Source organism: Bos indicus x Bos taurus, chromosome 4 (genome assembly GCF_003369695.1).
Source record: "Bos indicus x Bos taurus breed Angus x Brahman F1 hybrid chromosome 4, Bos_hybrid_MaternalHap_v2.0, whole genome shotgun sequence".
Taxonomy (NCBI): domain Eukaryota; kingdom Metazoa; phylum Chordata; class Mammalia; order Artiodactyla; family Bovidae; genus Bos; species Bos indicus x Bos taurus.
In genome coordinates, this window is record NC_040079.1 from 20,736,432 (window position 1) to 20,756,082 (window position 19,651).

The 19,651-nt window shown below is 43.7% G+C and overlaps 1 protein-coding gene across 2 annotated transcripts in view; it reads left to right on the top strand.

Annotated features, from left to right (window-relative positions):
• The first annotated feature begins 5,873 nt into the window (after positions 1–5,873).
• The window catches only part of LOC113891175 (solute carrier family 23 member 2-like), an 85,114-nt gene continuing 71,336 nt past the window's right edge, over positions 5,874–19,651 (top strand). Inside the window, exon 1 of one of the 2 annotated variants that reach the window (XM_027538921.1) lies at positions 5,874–6,028. In XM_027538921.1, the coding sequence (XP_027394722.1) occupies positions 5,987–6,028 (42 nt within the window). In that variant the 5' untranslated portion in view covers positions 5,874–5,986. The remainder of the gene's footprint in view (positions 6,029–19,651) is intronic. The other variant, XM_027538920.1, reaches the window with a different exon arrangement.

Consider the following 19,651-nt stretch of genomic DNA (forward strand, 5'->3'; position numbering starts at 1 on the left):
TACAACTTTCCAAAACTGAACCAGGAAGAAATAGAAAATCTTAACAGACCCATCACAAGCACGGAAATTGAAACTGTAATCAGAAATCTTCCAGCAAACAAAAGCCCAGGTCCAGACGGCTTCACAGCTGAATTCTACCAAAAATTTAGAGAAGAGCTAACACCTATCCTGCTCAAACTCTTCCAGAAAATTGCAGAGGAAGGTAAACTTCCAAACTCATTCTATGAGGCCACCATCACCCTAATACCAAAACCTGACAAAGACGCCTCAAGAAAAGAAAACTACAGGCCAATATCACTGATGAACATAGATGCAAAAATCCTTAACAAAATTCTAGCAATCAGAATCCAACAACACATTAAAAAGATCAAACACCTGACCAAGTGGGCTTTATCCCAGGGATGCAAGAATTCTTCAATATCCTCAAATCAATCAGTGTAATACACCACATTAACAAATTGAAAAATAAAAACCATATGATTATCTCAATAGATGCAGAGAAAGCCTTTGACAAAACTCAACATCCATTTATGATAAAAACTCTCCAGAAAGCAGGAATAGAAGGAACATACCTCAACATAATAAAAGCTATATATGACAAACCCACAGCAAACATTATCCTCAATGGTGAAAAATTGAAAGCATTTCCTCTAAAGTCAGGAACAAGACAAGGGTGCCCACTTTCACCATTACTATTCCACATAGTTTTGGAAGTTTTGGCCCCAGCAATCAGAGCAGAAAAAGAAATAAAAGAAATCCAAATTCGAAAAGAAGACATAAAACTCTCACTGTTTGCAGATGACATGATCCTCTACACAGAAAACCCTAAAGACTCCACCAGAAAATTACTAGAACTAATCAATGATTATAGTAAAGTTGCAGGATATAAAATCAACACACAGAAATCCCTTGCATTCCTATACACTAATAATGAGAAAACAGAAAGAGAAATTAAGGAAACAATTCCATTCACCATTGCAACGGAAAGAATAAAATACTTAGGAATATATCTACCTAAAGAAACTAAAGACCTATATATAGAAAACTATAAAACACTGGTGAAAGAAATCAAAGAGGACACTAATAGATGGAGAAATATACCATGTTCATGGATTGGAAGAATCAATATAGTGAAAATGAGTATACTACCCAAAGCAATTTATAGATTCAATGCAATCCCTATCAAGCTACCAACGGTATTCTTCACAGAGCTAAAACAAATAATTTCACAATTTGTATGGAAATACAAAAAACCTCGAATAGCCAAAGTGATCTTGAGAAAGAAGAATGGAACAGGAGGAATCAATCTACCTGACTTCAGGCTCTATTACAAAGCCACAGTTATCAAGACAGTATGGTACTGGCACAAAGACAGAAATATTGATCAATGGAAAAAAATAGAAAGCCCAGAGATAAATCCATGCACATATTGACACCTTATCTTTGACAAATGAGGCAGGAATATACAATGGATTAAAGACAATCTCTTTCACAAGTGGTGCTGGGAAAACTGGTCAACCACTTGTAAAAGAATGAAACTAGAACACTTTCTAACACCATACACAAAAATAAACTCAAAATGGATTAAAGATCTCAACGTAAGACCAGAAACTATAAAACTCCTAGAGGAGAACATAGGCAAAACACTCTCTGACATACATCACAGCAGGATCCTCTATGACCCAGCTCCCAGAATACTGGAAATAAAAGCAAAAATAAACAAATGGGACCTAATTAAACTTAAAAACTTCTGCACAACAAAGGAAACTATTAGCAAGGTAAAAAGGCAGCCTTCAGAATGGGAGAAAATAATAGCAAATGAAGCAACTGACAAACAACTAATCTCAAAAATATACAAGCAACTCCTACAGCTCCATTCCAGAAAAATAAATGACCCAGTCAAAAAATGGGCCAAAGAACTAAATAGACATTTCTCCAAAGAAGACATACAGATGGCTAACAAACACATGAAAAGATGCTCAACATCACTCATAATCAGAGAAATGCAAATCAAAACCACTATGAGGTACCATTTCACACCAGTCAGAATGGCTGCGATCCAAAAGTCTACAAGCCATAAATGCTGGAGAGGGTGTGGAGAAAAGGGAACTCTCTTACACTGTTGGTGGGAATGCAAACTAGTACAGCCACTATGGAGAACAGTGTGGAGATTCCTTAAAAAACTGGGAATAGAACTGCCTTATGATCCAGCAATCCCACTGCTGGGCATACACACTGAGGAAACCAGAAGGGAAAGAGACACGTGTACCCCAATGTTCATCGCAGCACTCTTTATAATAGCCAGGACATGGAAGCAACCTAGAGGCCCATCAGCAGATGAATGGATAAGAAAGCAGTGGTACATATACACAATGGAGTATTACTCAGCCATTAAAAAGAATACATTTGAGTCAGTTCTAATGGGATGGATAAAACTGGAACCTATTATACAGAGTGAAGTAAGCCAGAAAGAAAAACACCAATACAGTATACTAACGCATATATATGGAATTTAGAAAGATGGTAACAATAACCCTGTGTACGAGACAGCAAAAGAGACACTGATGTATAGATCAGTCTTATGGACTCTGTGGGAGAGGGAGAGGGTGGGGAGATTTGGGAGAATGGCATTGAAAGATGTATAATATCATGTATGAAACGAGTCGCCAGTCCATGTTTGATGCACGATACTGGATGCTTGGGGCTGGTGCACTGGGACGACCCAGAGGGAGGGTATGGGGAGGGAGAAGGAAGGAGGGTTCAGGATGGGGAACACAGGTATACCTGTGGCGGATTCATTTTGATATTTGGCAAAACTAATACAATATTGTAAAGTTTAAAAATAAAATTAGTATACCTGTGGCGGATTCATTTTGATATTTGGCAAAACTAATACAATTATGTAAAGTTTAAAAATAAAATAAAATTAGAAAGAAAAAAAAAGAAAGAAAGAAAGAAAAAAACGCAAAAAAAAAATCATAATAAAATTAAAAAAAAACAAAAACAAAAACACAGATTCTGAGCCATCCCCTCAAAGACTCAGATTCAGTGGGTCTAGAGTAATAGCCAAGCGCCTGCCTTTTAACTAAACTCCACTTGAGAAGCCTGGAGGGTCAACAATAAACTAGAGACCAAAGGGCAGAGATTTGGGGAATAAAATCTGTGATAAAGGATGCAATCCTTAGAGCAGGAACTAGGCATCCTGGATAGGTCCTCCCACACACTGGGCTCGTCTGTGAATTGGAGGACTGGATGAGGCAACAGTAGTTTTCTATGCCTGGGTCCTGGTGTCTAGGAAGCCTCCCAGAGAATGGGGCATCCTGGGCTGTCCACTGGATCATAGAAAAAGCTAAAGAATTCCAGAAAAGCATCTGCCTCATTGACTACTTCCAAGGTAAAGCCTTTGACTGTGTAGATCACAACAAACTGTGGAAAATTCTTAGAGATGGGAATACCAGACCACCTTACCTGCCTCCTGAGAAACCTGTATGCAGGTCAAGAAGCAATAGTCGGAACTGGACATGGAACAATCGACTGGTTGCAAATTGGGAAAGGAGTACGTCAAGGCTGCATACTGTCACCCTGCTTATTTAACTTATATGTAGAGTACATGTGAAATGCTGGGCTGGATGAAGCACAAGCTGGAATCAAGATTTCTGGGAGAAATAATAATTTCAGATATGCAGATGACACCACCCTTATGGCAGAAAGGAAAGAGGAATTAAAGAGCTTCTTGATGAACGAGAAAGAGGAGAGTGAAAAAAGCTGGCTTAAAATTCAACATTCAAAAAAATGAAGATCATGGAATCTGGTCCCATCACTTCATGGCAAATAGCTGGGGAAACAATGGACACAATGAGAGACTTTATTTGGGGGTGCTAAGCTGAGAAATGCTGGGCTGGAAGAAACACAAGCTGGAATATAGATTTCTGGGAGAAATATCAATAACCTCAGATATGCAGATGACACCACCCTTATGGCAGAAAGTGAAGAGGAACTAAAAAGCCTCTTGATGAAAGTGAAAGTGGAGAGTGAAAAAGTTGGCTTAAAGCTCAACATTCAGAAAACTAAGATCATGGCATCTGGTCCCATCACTTCATGGGAAATAGATGGGGGAACAGTGGAAACAGTGTCAGACTTTATTTTGGGGGGCTCCAAAATCACTGCAAATGGTGACTGCAGCCATGAAATTAAAAGACCCTTAGTCCTTGGAAGGAAAGTTATGTCCAACCTAGATAGCATATTGAAAAGCAGAGACATTACTTTGCCAACCAAGGTCCGTCTAGTCAAGGCTATGGTTTTTCCAGTGGTCATGTATGGATGTGAGAGTTGGATTGTGAAGAAAGCTGAGCACCGAAGAATTGATGCTTTTGAACTGTGGTGTTGGAGAAGACTCTTGTGAGTCCCTTGGATGGCAGGGAGATCCAACCAGTCCATTCTGAAGGAGATCAGCCCTGGGATTTCTTTGGAAGGAATGATGCTAAAGCTGAAACTCCAATACTTTGGCCACTTCATGGAAAGAGTTGACTCATTGGAAAAGACTCTGATGCTGGGAGGGATTGGGGGCAGGAGGAGAAGGGGATGACAGAGGATGAGATGGCTGGATGGCATCACTGACTCGATGGATGTGAGTCTGGGTGAACCCCGGGGGTTGGTGATGGACAGGGAGGCCTGGCATGCTGTGATTCATGGGGTTTTACAAAGAGTTGGACAGGACTGAGCGACTGAACTGAACTGAACTGAAAGGTCAACTACTTAATGACCGTTGACTCTCTTCTGACCTTGGTTTTTCTATTATAGCTTAATCAGCTCTGTCCCCTCCCATGTCAAACTTCTCATTGTTTTGCTTTGCAGGGCTTCCTCTTGGATGGACTCCCATCAGTGTCTATGTAGGTCCCACTATGTGTTTCCTGAAACGTGGGTCCCAGTACTATCTGTTCCAGAACATTCCATCATTATGAATAACAGGTATTTGTTTACATCAGCCTTCATGTGCATACACGCTAAGTTGCTTCAGTTGTGTCTGACTCTTTGCAACCCTGTGGACTGTAGCCAACAGGCTTCTCTGTCCATGGGATTCTCTGGGCAAGAATATTGGAGTCGGTTGCCATGCCCTCCTCCAGGGGATCTTCGCGACCCAGGGATTGAATCCACATCTCTTACATCTCCTGCATTGGCAGGTGGGTTCTTTACCACTAGCACCACCTGGGAACCCCATTGGACTTTATAGAATGGTGTTTACTGAGAGTTTTAGAGGAGCATTTTAGTACTCTGTGTGGGATAAGACTGAGACTCCGACTTCCTGGATTTGTCTCTCCAATAGGTAGGTTACTAGAAGTTTCTACGTATTAGGGAGCCAGGCACCCAAGTTGTAGAACCATTTTTTCTCAGCCTCTCACCTGAGGTCTTTGCTCCACCCATGAGCCTTAGTAGCCTCTCCCAGGTCAGCATTTAGGGCTAGCAGTCCCTGCCTAACGGCTGTGTCAGTGTATCTCAGGGGCCAGGCTGCTTGTGTCACTTTTGCAATGTTTACATTCCAGTTCAATCAGTCACTAGAAAGGAGCTTTAGAAAACAGAAAGGCCCCTATGTCTGGCCCAGAGCCTCACCCCCTCTTCTCTTGCCCCTGGGAACCTGGTTTCCGGAAAGTGCTGTCCTGCCACATCTCAACAGGCTGCCCCCTGATTTGTTTCCTTGGTGCCATGGGGGATCATTAACTTCTCTGCAACTAACCCACACTTTTCAAATGATGCAACGCTTACTATCACTGGATGTACCTTGGTCCCCTGAAGTGACCTAAGAGGGCTGGAGGGGGTGTCTGTTAGAGACCAGTAGGTGGGGCTTAGAGGCCCCACCCTCTTGGATCCTCATCTTTCCCTCTCTCTTATTATTTTGGCAGGCTGTAAGAAAGTAACCTTCCTCTCCAGCAGCGGCTTTGTTCCTTTTCTGTTCTGAGAGGAAGGCAAAAAGAGAAGACCCCAAGCGGCCATGAACTCTGCCATCACTACCTGTGAGCACCCCAACCCCTTGGTGAGTGCTGGTAGAAGAGAGGGGATGATAGAGGTGGGGTGTGTGTTAAGTGTTAGTCTCTCAGTCGTGTCCGACTCTTTGCAGTGTCATGGACTGTAGCCGGCCAGGCTCCTCTGTCCATGGGATTCTCCAGGCAAGAATACTGGAGCAGGTTGCCATTCCCTTCTCCAGGAGATCTTCCTGACCCAGGGATCAAACCCAGGTCTCCTGCATTGCAGGCAGATTGGTGGGGTAGCCGAAAAGAGGAAAGACCCTGGAGAAAGGTCCCAGTGTGGAGTCCTAATGCAGATTCATGAGGAAGGTGGCTTGTGTTCCAAGTGAGACGTTGAATTTTCACAGCTGTTCTCCTGCTGCCACCATCGCAAGGCAAAGATCCCACCCTCAGTGCTGAACTCCGTGAATGAATTACAAAGGAAGAAGGGAGAGCTGAAAGGCCCTCTGTTTTACTCTGTTGAATCTAAGTGTTTGTTTTCCAGGTTTCTCAGCATTATGATTTCTTTGATCAGAAAGCCTTTCTGAAGCAAAGCAAAGAGAAAGAGGAAAGCAGAGAGAGAGAGAGAATGAGAGAGGGTGAAAGGCATGAAACTGATATGTCCTAGTATTATGTACTTTATTTTCCTCCTTCAAGCCACTGAGGCATACACCTCTGTTCCCATTTTACATATAAGGAAGCTGAGGCCCAGAGAAGTAAAGGGACAATAACCCATCTGGAGGCCTCTCCAGCTCATCCTTGAGCCCTGCTCCCACCATTCTTTCCAGCCTAGTTTGGCCACCTAAAAAGCAGGGCCGGGGGGTGGGGAGAGCTGACAGAGTGGGGACCCTCTGCCCACCATAGCCAGACAGAGCCTCTCCCCACCAGGCCCAGCCATGGTATCCGTTGAACAGGTGCCATGCATGAGCCTGGGCAGGGCCCTCAGAACTGTCCCCTGGAGCCCAGCTGCCAGACCTTGCCCACTGCTAGTCTCAGTCTTCTGGTAAAGGGACTGTGGCTGACTCTTCTGGAAAAATTTGACAGGCACCTGAGAGAAATTTCCTCTCCTCTCAGAATTCCTATTGCTAAAAGTAAAAATTCAACTGGGTAAATTTAAAGCTAGTTGGCTTTATTTTTAAAATTGTTATTATTTCTTTTGGCCACACCTTGCAGCATGCAGAATCTTAGTTCGCCCACCAGGGTTTGGACCCAGGCCCCCTGCAGTGATTCCACATGGTTAAGTGTGGAGTCTTAACTGATCGACTGCCAGGGAAGTCCACATAATTGGCTTTATTTAATGATTCATGAAATGGACAGCATACCATCATAGAAGGCAGAAGGGAGCTTTGAGGAGCTGTACAAAATGGAGGAGTTTTATAGGCAGAAGGAGGCATGGCAAAGTTATTCTATCAAAGAGTGGATTGTTTCAGGCCAGGGCACTTTCCTGAAAAGCAGGGGTCTACCAGGCAGATCATCTCACTAGTTCTGACCAGATAATTCAAGACGGACTAGTGAAAAGTTACATCCCTGTGAGAAACCAAAACTGCATGCAATTAATTAGGTTAGGCATTAGGTTAGAACTTCCCTGGTGGCTCAGACTGTAAAGCGTCTGCCTACAATGCAGGAGACCCAGGTTCAATCCCTGGGTTGGGAAGATCTCCTGGAGAAGGAAATGGCAACCCACTCCAGTATTCTTTCCTGGGAAATCCCATGGACGGAGGAGTCTGGTAGGCTACAGTCCATGGGGTCGCAAAGAGTAGGACATGACTGAGCGACTTCACTTTCTTTCACTTTATTAAGTCTTGGTTGGCTGATATGGGCTTAGCATTAGTTACTCCATTTTGGACCATTTTAAATTTTTTTAAACACTTCTGTCACCATCTCATAGAAGCAAAAAAAAAAAAACAACTTGGGAAATAAGTTGAAAACTCTATTTCTGAAAGCTGTGATTTTTTTCCACGTCTTTAGCACACCTGAAGCCAGTAGGGTGTGGTAGGGTCTGGGCATATATCTGTCTTTATTCAGTGAACTGTCTTGTCATTTTCCTCAAAGCCTCGGTCTCAGCACCCAGATTAAAAGGCCACTACGCTGAGATGTTTTGGTTTTCATGTGCATATTCCTTTGTTAGAACCTTCTAGGGATATAAACATGGGGAAGACAGATTCCCCAGCCATGTTTGGAGAGACCTGGACAATCCCAATGGCTAGAGTCAGTTGACTGGAAGTGTTAGGAAACAAACCTAGGGGGCAAGTTGGGGAGCAGGAGGCTGTGTTGGGGGTGGATGGAGTCAGAGGGCCAAGGGATTCATTTCCCCCCAGAAATCCTCCTTCCTACTGCTGTTCCCTCTGTGCCAGCCTCCTCCTGCTCTGCTGCTCTGCTCCAGAGAGATGACAGGCTGTCCCTGTACACACAGGAATGCACCTGCCAGCAACTGCCCTCGACCAGGAGAGGAGAGTTTCATTCTCCCATTTACAAGGGGACCTGGGACAAGTCATGTAATCTCACTGAGCCTCAATCTCCTCTCTGGAAACTGGGTTGTGAGAATCAAATGAGAGGATGCACTGGAAGCTCTTTGCAAGCTGTAAAGCACTATAAAATGCCACACCTCAACAGAATGCCTCTTTGAGCAAGTGTTTTGGTGAAATTACAGCCCGTGTTCTGAGCTGATAGACTCTTCCAATCAGAAGAAAAGCTTGTGGCCCGTCTTCTTATACCAGTGCTGACTCATGCGGAAGCTTCATTAAGAGTTTATTCTTCCTTCAAAAAGGGGCTTGTAGGCATTCTTCTGCCACTATAAGAGTCATAGACTTAAAAACAAATTATTTACTTGGCCATGCCAGGTCTTAGTTGCACCATGTGAACTCCTGGTTGAGGCATGTGCCATCTAGTTCCCTGACCAAAGGTTGAACCTGGACCCCCTGCATTGGGAGCTCAGAATCTTAATCACTGGGCCACCAGGGAAGTCTGAGAGTTACAGAATTTTACTGACCAGGGATTCCCCTGGGATAAAGTCACTTCCCCCATCTGGATATGCCCTGAGGTGGGGCTTTTTCCACCTCCATCTGGGAAGCCCCTGCTCTACAATATCTCTGGGATGTCACATTTCTATGCATATCTTTAATATGCTAGTGACTCATCTCTGACACACAGGAATCTTAGCCCACTGTGTACCTGTTTATTTGATTTTTTGCCCCAGCACTTTATGTAAGTGACACAAAGTGCTTTACAACAAAAGTTGTATTTTGATCAGGCTCTGTGCGTTCTACCAGCCATAGCTGACATGCTTCACAGAAGTCACACACTCTTATCAGAGTGAAGAACCAGCTGTTCTCAAGGAAGATAAGTTTTTCTCCACTCTTAAGTTCTAATTTTTTCCATGTTGGGCCTCATACAAGGACAATTTCCCAGAAAAGTGTTGTAAAGCAATTACAGAAGTGGTTTCCATAGCCTCATCAGGTCCAGATTGATATCCAGACAAACTTAGAATATTCAGTCATCAGGCAGAGAACACTCTTTGAGTCACTGACTTTTTTTTTTAAGATTGTTTTCTGATGTTGACCAATTTCAAAGTCTTTATTGAATTTGTTATAATACTTCTTCTCTTTCATGTTTTGTTTTTTTGGCCACTGGGCATGTAGGATCTTAGCTCCCTAACCTGGATCAAACCCTCACTCCCTTCATTGGAAGGCAATCTTAACCACGGGACCACCAGGGAAGTCCTGAGTCATTCAGTTCAGTTCAGTTCAGTTGCTCACTCGTGTCCGACTCTTTGTGACCCCATGAGTCGCAGCACACCAGGCCTCCCTGTCCATCACCAACTCCCAGAGTCCACCCAAACCCATGTCCATTGAGTCAGTGATGCCATCCAACCATCTCATCCTCTGTCGTCCCCTTCTCCTCCTGCCTTCAATCTTTCCCAGCATCAGGGTCTTTTCAAATGAGTCAGCTCTTCGCTTGAGGTGGCCAAAGTATTGGAGTTTCAGCTTCAACATCAGTCCTACCAATGAACACCCAGGACTGATCTCCCTTAGGATGGACTGGTTGGATCTCCTTGCAGTCCAAGGGACTCTCAAGAGTCTTCTGCAACACCACAGTTCAAAAGCATCAATTCTTCAGCACTCAGCTTTCTTTATAGTCCAACTCTCACATCCATACATGACCACTGGAAAAACCATAGCCTTCAGTAGACGGACGTTTGATGACAAAGTAATATCTCTGCTTTTTAATATGCTGTCTAGGTTGGTCACAACTTTCCTTCCAAGGAGTAAGCATCTTTTAATTTCATGGCTGCAGTCACCTTCTGCAGTGATTTTGGAGCCCAGAAAAATATAGTCAGCCACTGTTTCCACTGTTTCCCCATCTATTTGCCATGAAGTGATGGGACCAGATGCCATGATCTTAGTTTTCTGAATGTTGAACTTTAAGCCAACTTTTTCACTCTCTTTCACTTGGATCAAGAGGCTCTTCAGTTCTTCTTTACTTTTTGCCATAAAGAATGAAGAGTCATTCATTGACCCTTAAATGGCTGGGGTAAGGGGAAGGCCCCAAACTAACATCCCCCCTACTGTCCCCACTAAAACCTCCCCCCACCCCCTGCTGCCCCTTCACCTTTCTGAGAATTCCAAGGGGTCTTGGGAGAAGGTATGAGGTGAGTTTGCCAGAGCTGTACCTGCCCAAGTCATGTGAGTTCATTCACAGGCGCACATAACAGGAAGCCACATACACTTTTGAGTATTTTTGCAACCCTCCCAGAGTCAGAAGGGGACACGGAGTCTGAGAGACAGGAAGTGATGTGCTAATGGCTGCCAAGCAGGGCACTGACAGACCACCGCGGCCCCAGTTCAAACTGCATGCTCTGCTGTTCTGTGTAGCCTACGCAGCGTCAATCAACCAGCCAGCCAATCAACAACCATTCTTTTCCTTCTGCCCCTCCTCTTTTCTTTCGCCGGTTCTTCTGCGGTTGTGCTCAAAGGCTGCACCACGCGGTCACTAAAACGTCGCGATAAGTGCTCCGGAGTTCCCTTGGGCACTTTTAGGCTGTCTTTGGCTTGGCCTTGACCTGCTTAGGCAAAACCACCCTTCTTTCACATCCAATCCAAGTATCGAAGCTGCATCAGGACCGCCTTCTTTTCAGGAATCCAAATAGGATCAGCATAACGTTTCCAAAGAGTTCTAACCAGTTATGGATTTATTTTAAAAAGTCGATGAGAGAATCTTTATGGTCATTAATTTATGCATGTGTTTGTTTGTTTATTTATTTATTTTTCACTCAACAGATTGTGCTGTGAGCACTAACTCTGTGCTAGCAATGGAGTAGAGAAGTTATGGGACTTTATGGGCTTTTGGATGAGGAAACCGTGTTATGGCTGTGAGGCATGCTGGGGCAGTAGTCCCAGAGTGGAGAGAAGTCAGGGAAGGCTTCCTGCAGCAGAATTGGGAGGCATGCTTCCAGGCATTGCTGAATAGATGAGTAGAAGCAAAACTCTTGCATTTAAGTTTCAGAAACTAAATAATAGATTCATGGGCACATGCACCGAGCCCTGGAACAGGGTGACTCTGCAGGGCTGTGCTGTGGCTGACTCAGTGCACCCACTCTCTGCAAGTCTGACCGCAGCCCTGAGCTCCTCCCGCTGCCTGGACCTTAGCGCTCTGGGAAATTTTCTCCATCGCCAGTGGTGGGGCCCCCGCTTACTGGGAGAGCTGAGATCCGATTTGTGGTCCATTGCATGGAGGAGGAGGACTGGCTTCCTCTGTCTCCACGTGGAGATGGCACATCTATCCCACCCACTCTCCACGTCAGCCAGAATTGTCCTTAGTTGCAGCTTCCCTGGTGGGATCTGAACAACACCCTTAAAATGGCAGGTCTTAACTGGGGGTGATTTTTACCCTGCTGGTGACATTTGGCAATGTCTGGAGTCATTTTGGGTCGTCACAACTGAAGGTGAGGGCAAGGGCTTGCCACTGGCATCTAGTGGGTCCAGGCCAAAGATGCTACTAAATATCCTAGGGTGCATGATACACCCCAACCCCTGCCATGAACACACACAACACAAGGAAGAATTATCCTGTCCAAAATGGCAATGGTGCTGAGGTTGAGAAACCCTGTCTTAGAATATGATGTTCCAGTGCTGTTCTGGAAGAGGTAGGGGACAAACACCCAGTTCTTGATCTGGTGGCTTTCTTGTCTCTCTCCACTTCAAAGCAACTGGTGACCCCTTGCCCCCGATTCATCTGCTTCTCCTACTTCTCCAGAGCAGGGCCACTGATCCTTAGGGAGAGCAGCCATGGTGTCTGTGCCCACAATTTTGCTCCCATTTCTTTTAAAATCAGAAGGAAAAAAACAATAATCTTTAGACAAAAGAGAAAAATTTTAATACATAATAATGTATCTTTATATCAATATAGTCACAAAAAATAGCAGATTTCTTGTATAGGAGAAGCTCATAGCATTGAAATGATTAGCATTCCCAGGAGTCATAGTGCAGGTTCAGTTCAGAAGTTGTTCTTTGAGGCTGTGCTGAGTAAAGGGTGCTTGACTATGGAGGTTGGTGTTGGTATTGGTACCTTTAGCATCCTTTCCAGAACTTTCTCTGTGAGAAGCCCACACTATCTTCAGGGCACCCTGGCTGTGACACTGTGTGGAACCTGCTATTCCTCTGTGGTCTGACCAGGGCCCAGAACCCTGCTGGGGCCTGTCACCTAATTGCCTGATCTTCATGCTGGTGGCCTTGCCTCATTCTGGCCACACTGAAGACATTGTTTCCCTATTCCTCTCACCTACAGCTCCTCTAATGTCACTCTACCTACAGATGCTCTAATGTCACTGAAGTGTGAGTTAAAAGCCTTTGAAACATAGGACCAGAAGCTTATCATAATTATAGCAGCTAATACTTATTGGGTAGGTGCACCATGCAGGCAGGACACTGGACTATGTACTTCATGCTCTGTCTTTTCCCCCAGGTTTGTTAGATATAATTGACATATAACATTGTGTAAGCTTAAACTGTCCAAGACATTGACCTGATACAATTATATGCTGCAAAATAATTACCACCATAGCAGTTATTAATAGATTCCTAGGTATCGCTAGTGATCAACAACTGCCTGCCAATGCAAGAGACTTAACAGATTTGGGTTGATCCCTGGGCAGGGTAGGTCCCCTGGAGGAGGGCATGGCTACTCACTCTAGTATTCTTGCCTGGAGAATCCCATGGACAGAGAAGCCTGGCAGGCTATGGCCCATGGGGTCTCAAAGAGTCGAACATGACTGAAGTGACTTAGTGACTAGGCAGCAGTTCTTAGTAGTTAACCCCTCCATCACGGCATGCAGTCACCACTTCTTTTTTGTGCTGAAAACATTTAGGATTTACTCTCTTTAGTTCAGTTCAGTCGCTCAGTAGTGTCCGACTCTTTGCATCCCCATGAATCGCAGCACGTCAGGCCTCCCTGTCCATCACCAACTCCTGGAGTTCACTCAGACTCCTGTCCATCGAGTCAGTGATGCCATCCAGCCATCTCATCCTCTGTCGTCCCCTTCTCCTCCAGCCCCCAATCCCTCCCAGCATCAGAGTCTTTTCCAATGAGTCAACTCTTCCCATGAGGTGGCCAAAGTACTGGAGTTTCAGCTTTAGCATCATTCCTTCCAAAGAAATCCCAGGACTGATCTCCTTCAGAACGGACTGGTTGGATCTCCTTGCAGTCCAAGGGACTCTCAAGAGTCTTCTCCAACACCACAGTTCAAAAGCATCAATTCTTCGGTGCTCAGCTTTCTTCACAGTCCAACTCTCACGTCCATACATGACCACAGGAAAAACCATAGCCTTGACTACATGGACCTTGGTTGGCAAAGTAATGTCTCTGCTTCTGAATATGCTATCTAGGTTGGTCATAACTTTCCTTCCAAGTAGTAAGCGTCTTTTAATTTAATGGCTGCAGTCACCATCTGCAGTGATTTTGGAGCCCCCCAAAATAAAGTCTGACACTGTTTCCACTGTTTCCCCATCTACTTCACATGAAGTGATGGGACCAGATGCCATGATCTTAGTTTTCTGAATGTTGAGCTTTAAGCCAACTTTTTCACTCTCCACTTTCACTTTCATCAAGAGGCATTTTAGTTCCTCTTCACTTTCTGCCATAAGGGTGGTGTCATCTGCATATCTGAGGTTATTGATATTTCTCCCGGCAATCTTAATTCCAGCTTGTGTTTTTTCCAGTCCAGTGTTTCTCATGATATACTCTGCATATAAGTTAAATAAACAGCGTGACAATATACAGCCTTGACATACTCCTTTTCCTATTTGGAACCAGTCTGTTGTTCCATGTCCACTTCTAACTGTTGCTTCCTGACCTGCATACAGATTTCTCAAGAGGCAGGTCAGGTGGTCTGGTATTCCCATCTCTTTAAGAATTTTCCACAGTTTATTGTGATCCACACAGTCAAAGGCTTTGGCATAGTCAATAAAGCAGAAATAGATGTTTTTCTGGCACTTTCTTGCTTTTTTGATGATCCAGTGGATGTTGGCAATTTGATCTGTGGTTCCTCTGCCTTTTCTAAAACCAGCTTGAACATCAGGAAGTTCACGGTTCACATATTGCTGAAGCCTGGCTTGGAAAATTTTGAGCATTACTTTAGTAGCGTGTGAGATGAGTGCAATTGTGCAGTAGTTTGAGCATTCTTTGGCATTGCCTTTCTTTGGGATTGGAATGATAACTGACCTTTTCCAGTCCTGTGGCCACTGCTGAATTTTCCAAATTTGCTGGCATATTGAGTGCAGCACTTCCACAGCATCATCTTTCAGGATTTGAAATAGCTCAACTGGAATTCCATCACCTCCACTAGCTTTGTTAGCAACTTTCAAATATATAATACAGTATTATTAACTATAATCACCACACTGTACATTAGTTTCCCAGAACCTATTCATGTTATACTATTTATTTATATCCTTTGAGCAACTTCTCCCCATTTCTTCATGTTCCAATTTAATTTTTTCATCTATGAAGTAGGTGTTATTAACATTTTTGTTACATAGATCAGAAAAATAAGACTTATAAATGTTAATAATTTGCCCAATTTTGGTAAACTATATAGCCAATAAATTGGAGGAAAGGGTTTATGATTTAAAGTTAATTTGGAATAACCTGATAGGAATATAACTTGGCTATTGACCCTAGAGCATTCTTTATGCTCTACATTTATTTACATTTGTGTTATGTCCATTCATTCCTGCATTTACTCAGTCTACATGAGCATTGGGGTTGTTCTAGAAGCTGGGACAACAAAGGAGAGTAAGGGACCGTGAATGCATTCTAGGAACTCAGTTCTAGTAGAAGAGATGGATAAGGAAATAGTCCTTTATAATAAACACATTATGATAAGGGCTTTGGCACAGGGCTGGCCTCTGGGAGCATAAACAAGGACAGCTACACCATCTGGGTCAGAATCCCCATTTCCTTGCATATTTTCTTGAGAAACCCAGTTTTTCTTTTTGGCTACACCATGTGGGCTCTTAGTTCCCAGACAAAGGATTGAACCCATGCCCTTGGCAGTGAAAGCATGAAGTCCTAACCACTGAATGAGTCATCAAGGAATTCCTCTGCCCATTTTCTGACCATGGAGTTGATCCCCATTCGTTCTTCCACAAAGTGTATTTTCTGTTAGGGCTTGCTGCAGATGTATAATATAGAAAGTCACTGGTCTTTTGAGTCTGAATCTGGAAACCACAAGCTGGCCAGAATATACCACAATACCATTGTTCTTGCTTCTAGAAAGCTGTCCATCTGTCTGGTTGTAATAAGAAAGTGAAACTAAGCAGGAGCCTCTGGCGATCCTGGGCACAGAAGACTTTCCATGTCTCTTGTTCCTTGTTTGTGGGGAACAGACTCCAGCCTCCATGACCTTCTCTGAGTCCCAAAGGTTAGATTCAAACAGTTGCTAATCAGGGAAAGGAGGGGATTTAGAGACAACAGAGAGCAGCCAGGAAACAATAGTGCAGGCTTTGGGCAGGGTCCTGGTTCCACCTCAAGAGATAAAACAGTATCTTTATTTTCTTGGGCGCCAAAATCACTGTGGATGGTGACTGCAGCCATGAAATTAAAAGACATTTGCTCCTTGGAAGGAAAGCTATGACAAGCCTAGGCAGCATGTTAAAAAGCAGAGATATCACTTTGCCATCAAAGGTCCATGTAGTCAAAGCTATGGTTTTTCCAGTAGTCATGTATGGATGTGAGAGTTAGACCACAAAGAAGGCTGAGTGCCGAAGAACTGATGCTTTCAAGTTGTGGTGCTGGAGAAGACTCTTGAGAGTCCCTTGGACTGCAAGGAGATCAAACCAGTCAGTCCTAAAAGAAATCAATCCTGAATATTAATTGGAAGGACTGATGCTGAAGCTCCAATACTCTGGCCACTTGATGCAAGGAGCACACTCACTGGAAAGGACCCTGATGGTGGAAAAGATTGACGGCAAAAACAAAAGAGAATGACAGAGGATGAGAGGGTTAGATAGCATCACTGACTCAATAGATATGGATTTGAGCAAAGTCTGGGAGAGAGTGAAGGACAAGGAAGCCTGGCACGCTGCAGTGCATGGGGTCACAAAGAGTGGGACATGACTTAGTGACTGAACAACAATAACAAAAGGACTAAACCCCCCATAAATGGAAGATGACATCATTCTTTTTATTTGTTTATTTGGTTTTTTAATTAAAGGAAAATTGCTTTACAGAATTTTGTTGTTTTCTGTCAAACCTCAATATGAATCAGCCATAGCTGCTCCCTCTTGACCCTCCCTCCCATCTTCGTCCCTATCCCACCCCTCTACGTTGATACAGAGCCCCTGTTTGAGTTTCCTGAGACATACAGCAAATTTCCATTGGCATCTATTTTACTTCATAGAAACACAGTAAGTTTCTGTGTTACTCTTTCCATACATCTCACCCTGTCCTCCCCTCTTCCCATGTCCATAAGTCTATTCCCTCTGTCTGTTTCTCCATTGCTGCCCTGCAAATAAATTCTTCAGTACTATTTTTCTAAATTCTGTATATATGCATTAGTATATGATATTTATCTTTCTCTTTCTGACTGACTTCACTCTGTATAATAGGCTCTAGGTTCATCCACCTCATTAGAACTGACTCAAATGCATTCCTTTTTATGGCTAAGTAATATTCTATTGTGAATATGTACCACAACTTCTTGATCCAGTCATCTGTCGATGGACATCTAAGTTGCTTCCATGTTCGAGCTATTGTAAATAGTGCTGCGATGAACAATGGGATACATGTGTCTTTTTCAGTTTTGGTTTCCGCAGGGTATATGCCTAGGAGTGGGATTGCTGGGTCATATGGTGGGTTTATTCCTAGTGTTTTAAGGAGGAAGATGTCACCATTCTTCACTCCAGATTAAAGGAACCTCAAACTTATCAGATCATGTGTGTTAGTCACTCAGTCATATCTGACTCTTTGCAACCCTATGGCCTGCTGCCCACCAGGCTCCTGGTGCCCATGGAATTCTCCAGGCAAGATTACTGTAATGGGTAGCCATTCCCCTCTCCAGGGGATCTTCCCAACCCAGGGATCAAACCTGGGTCTCCTGTATTGTAGGTGGATTCTTTACTATCTGACCTACCAGGGAAGCCCAAGAACAAGGTTCTCATCAGATTACCTGCTACTGCTGCTAAGCCACTTCAGTCATGTCCGACTCTGTGCGACCCCATAGACAGCAGCCCACCAGGCTCTCCCATCCCTGGGATTCTCCAGGCAACAACACTGGAGTGGGTTGCCATTTCCTTCTCCAATGCATGAAAGTGAAAAGTGAAAAGTGAAAGTGAAGTCTCTCAATCGTGTCAGACTCTTCGCGACCCCATGGACTGCAGCCTACCAGGCTCCTCTGTCCATGGAGTTTTCCAGACAAGAGTACTGGAGTAGGGTGCCATCGCCTTCTCCGCAGATTACCTGAGACCAGATTAAAGCAGTGCCCTGTACACAGCCTTCTCTTGTGTTGTTCGAAGAAGGTGTTTGCTGTGACCAGTGCGTTCTCTCGGCAAAACTGTATTAGCCTTTGCCCTGCTTCATTCTATACTCCAAGGCCAAATTTGCCTGTTACTCAGGTATTCCTTGACTTTCTACTTTTGCATTCCAGTCCCCTATAATGAAAAGGACATCTTTTTTGGGTGTTAGTTCTAGAAGGTCTTGTAGGTCTTCATAGAACCGTTCAAATTCAGCTTCTTCAGCATTATTGGTGGGGCACAGACTTGGATTACTGTGATATTGAATGGTTTGCCTTGGAAATGAACTGAGATCATTCTGTCGTTTTTGAGATTGCATCCAAGTACTGCATTTCAGACTCTTTTGTTGACTATGATGGCTACTGCATTTCTTCTAAATGATTCTTGCCCACGGTAGTAGATATAATGGTCATCTGAGTTAAGTTTACCCTTTCCAGTCCATTTTAGTTTGCTGATCCCTAAAATTTTGATATTCACTCTTACCATCTCCTCTTTGACCACTTCCAATTTGCCTTGATTCATGGACCTGACATTCCAGGTTCCTATGCAATATTGCTCTTACAGCATCGGAACTTGCTTCCGTCACGAGTCACATCCACAACTGGGTGTTGTCTTTGCTTTGGCTCCGTCTCTTCATTCTTTCTGGAGTTAGTTTTCCACTGATCCCCAGTAGTATATTGGGCACCTATGGACCTGGAGCGTTCATCTATCAATGTCCTATCTTTTCGTCTTTTCATACTGTTCATGGGGTTCTCAAGGCAAGAATACTGAAGTAGTTTGCCATTCCTTTCTCCAGTGGACGGTGTTTTGTCAGAACTTTCCACCATGACCTGTCCGTCTTGTGTAGCCCTACAGGGCATGGCTTATAGTTTCATTGGCTTAGACAAGGCTGTGGTCTGTGTGATCATATTGGTTAGTTTTCTGTGTCATAGCTAACACCTTATTCCAGCAACACAGAGGAGACTCTACACATGGACCCCACCAGATGGTCAACACTGAAATCAGATTGATTATATTCTTTGCAGCCAAAGCAGGAGAAACTCTATACAGCCAGCAAAAACAAGACCAGGAGCTGACTGTGGCTCAGATCGTGAACTCCTTATTGCCAAATTCAGACTTAAATTGAAGAAAGTAGGGAAAACCACTAGACCATTCAGGTATTACCTAAATCATATCCCTTACAGTGGAAATGAGAAATAGATTCAAGGGGTTATATCTGATAGACAGAGTACCTTAAGAACTACAGACACAGGTTTGTGACACTGTACAGGAGACAGGAATCAAGACCATCCCCAAGAAAAAGAAATGCAAAAAGGCAAAATGGCTGTCTGAGGAGGCCTCACAAATAGCTGTGAAAAGAGAAATGAAAGGCAAAGGAAAAAAGAAAAGATATACCCATTTGAATGCAGAGTCCCAAAGAAGAGCAGGGAGAGACAAGAAAGCCTTCCTCAGTGATCAGTGCAAAGAAATAGAGGAAAGCAATAGAATGGAAAAAACTAGAGATCTCTTCAAGAAAATTAGAGATACCAAGGGGCAATTTCATGCAAAGATGGGCACAATAAATGACAGAAATGGTATGGACCTAACAGAAGCAGAAGATATTAAGAAGAGGTGGCAAGAATACACAGAAGAACTATACAAAAAAGA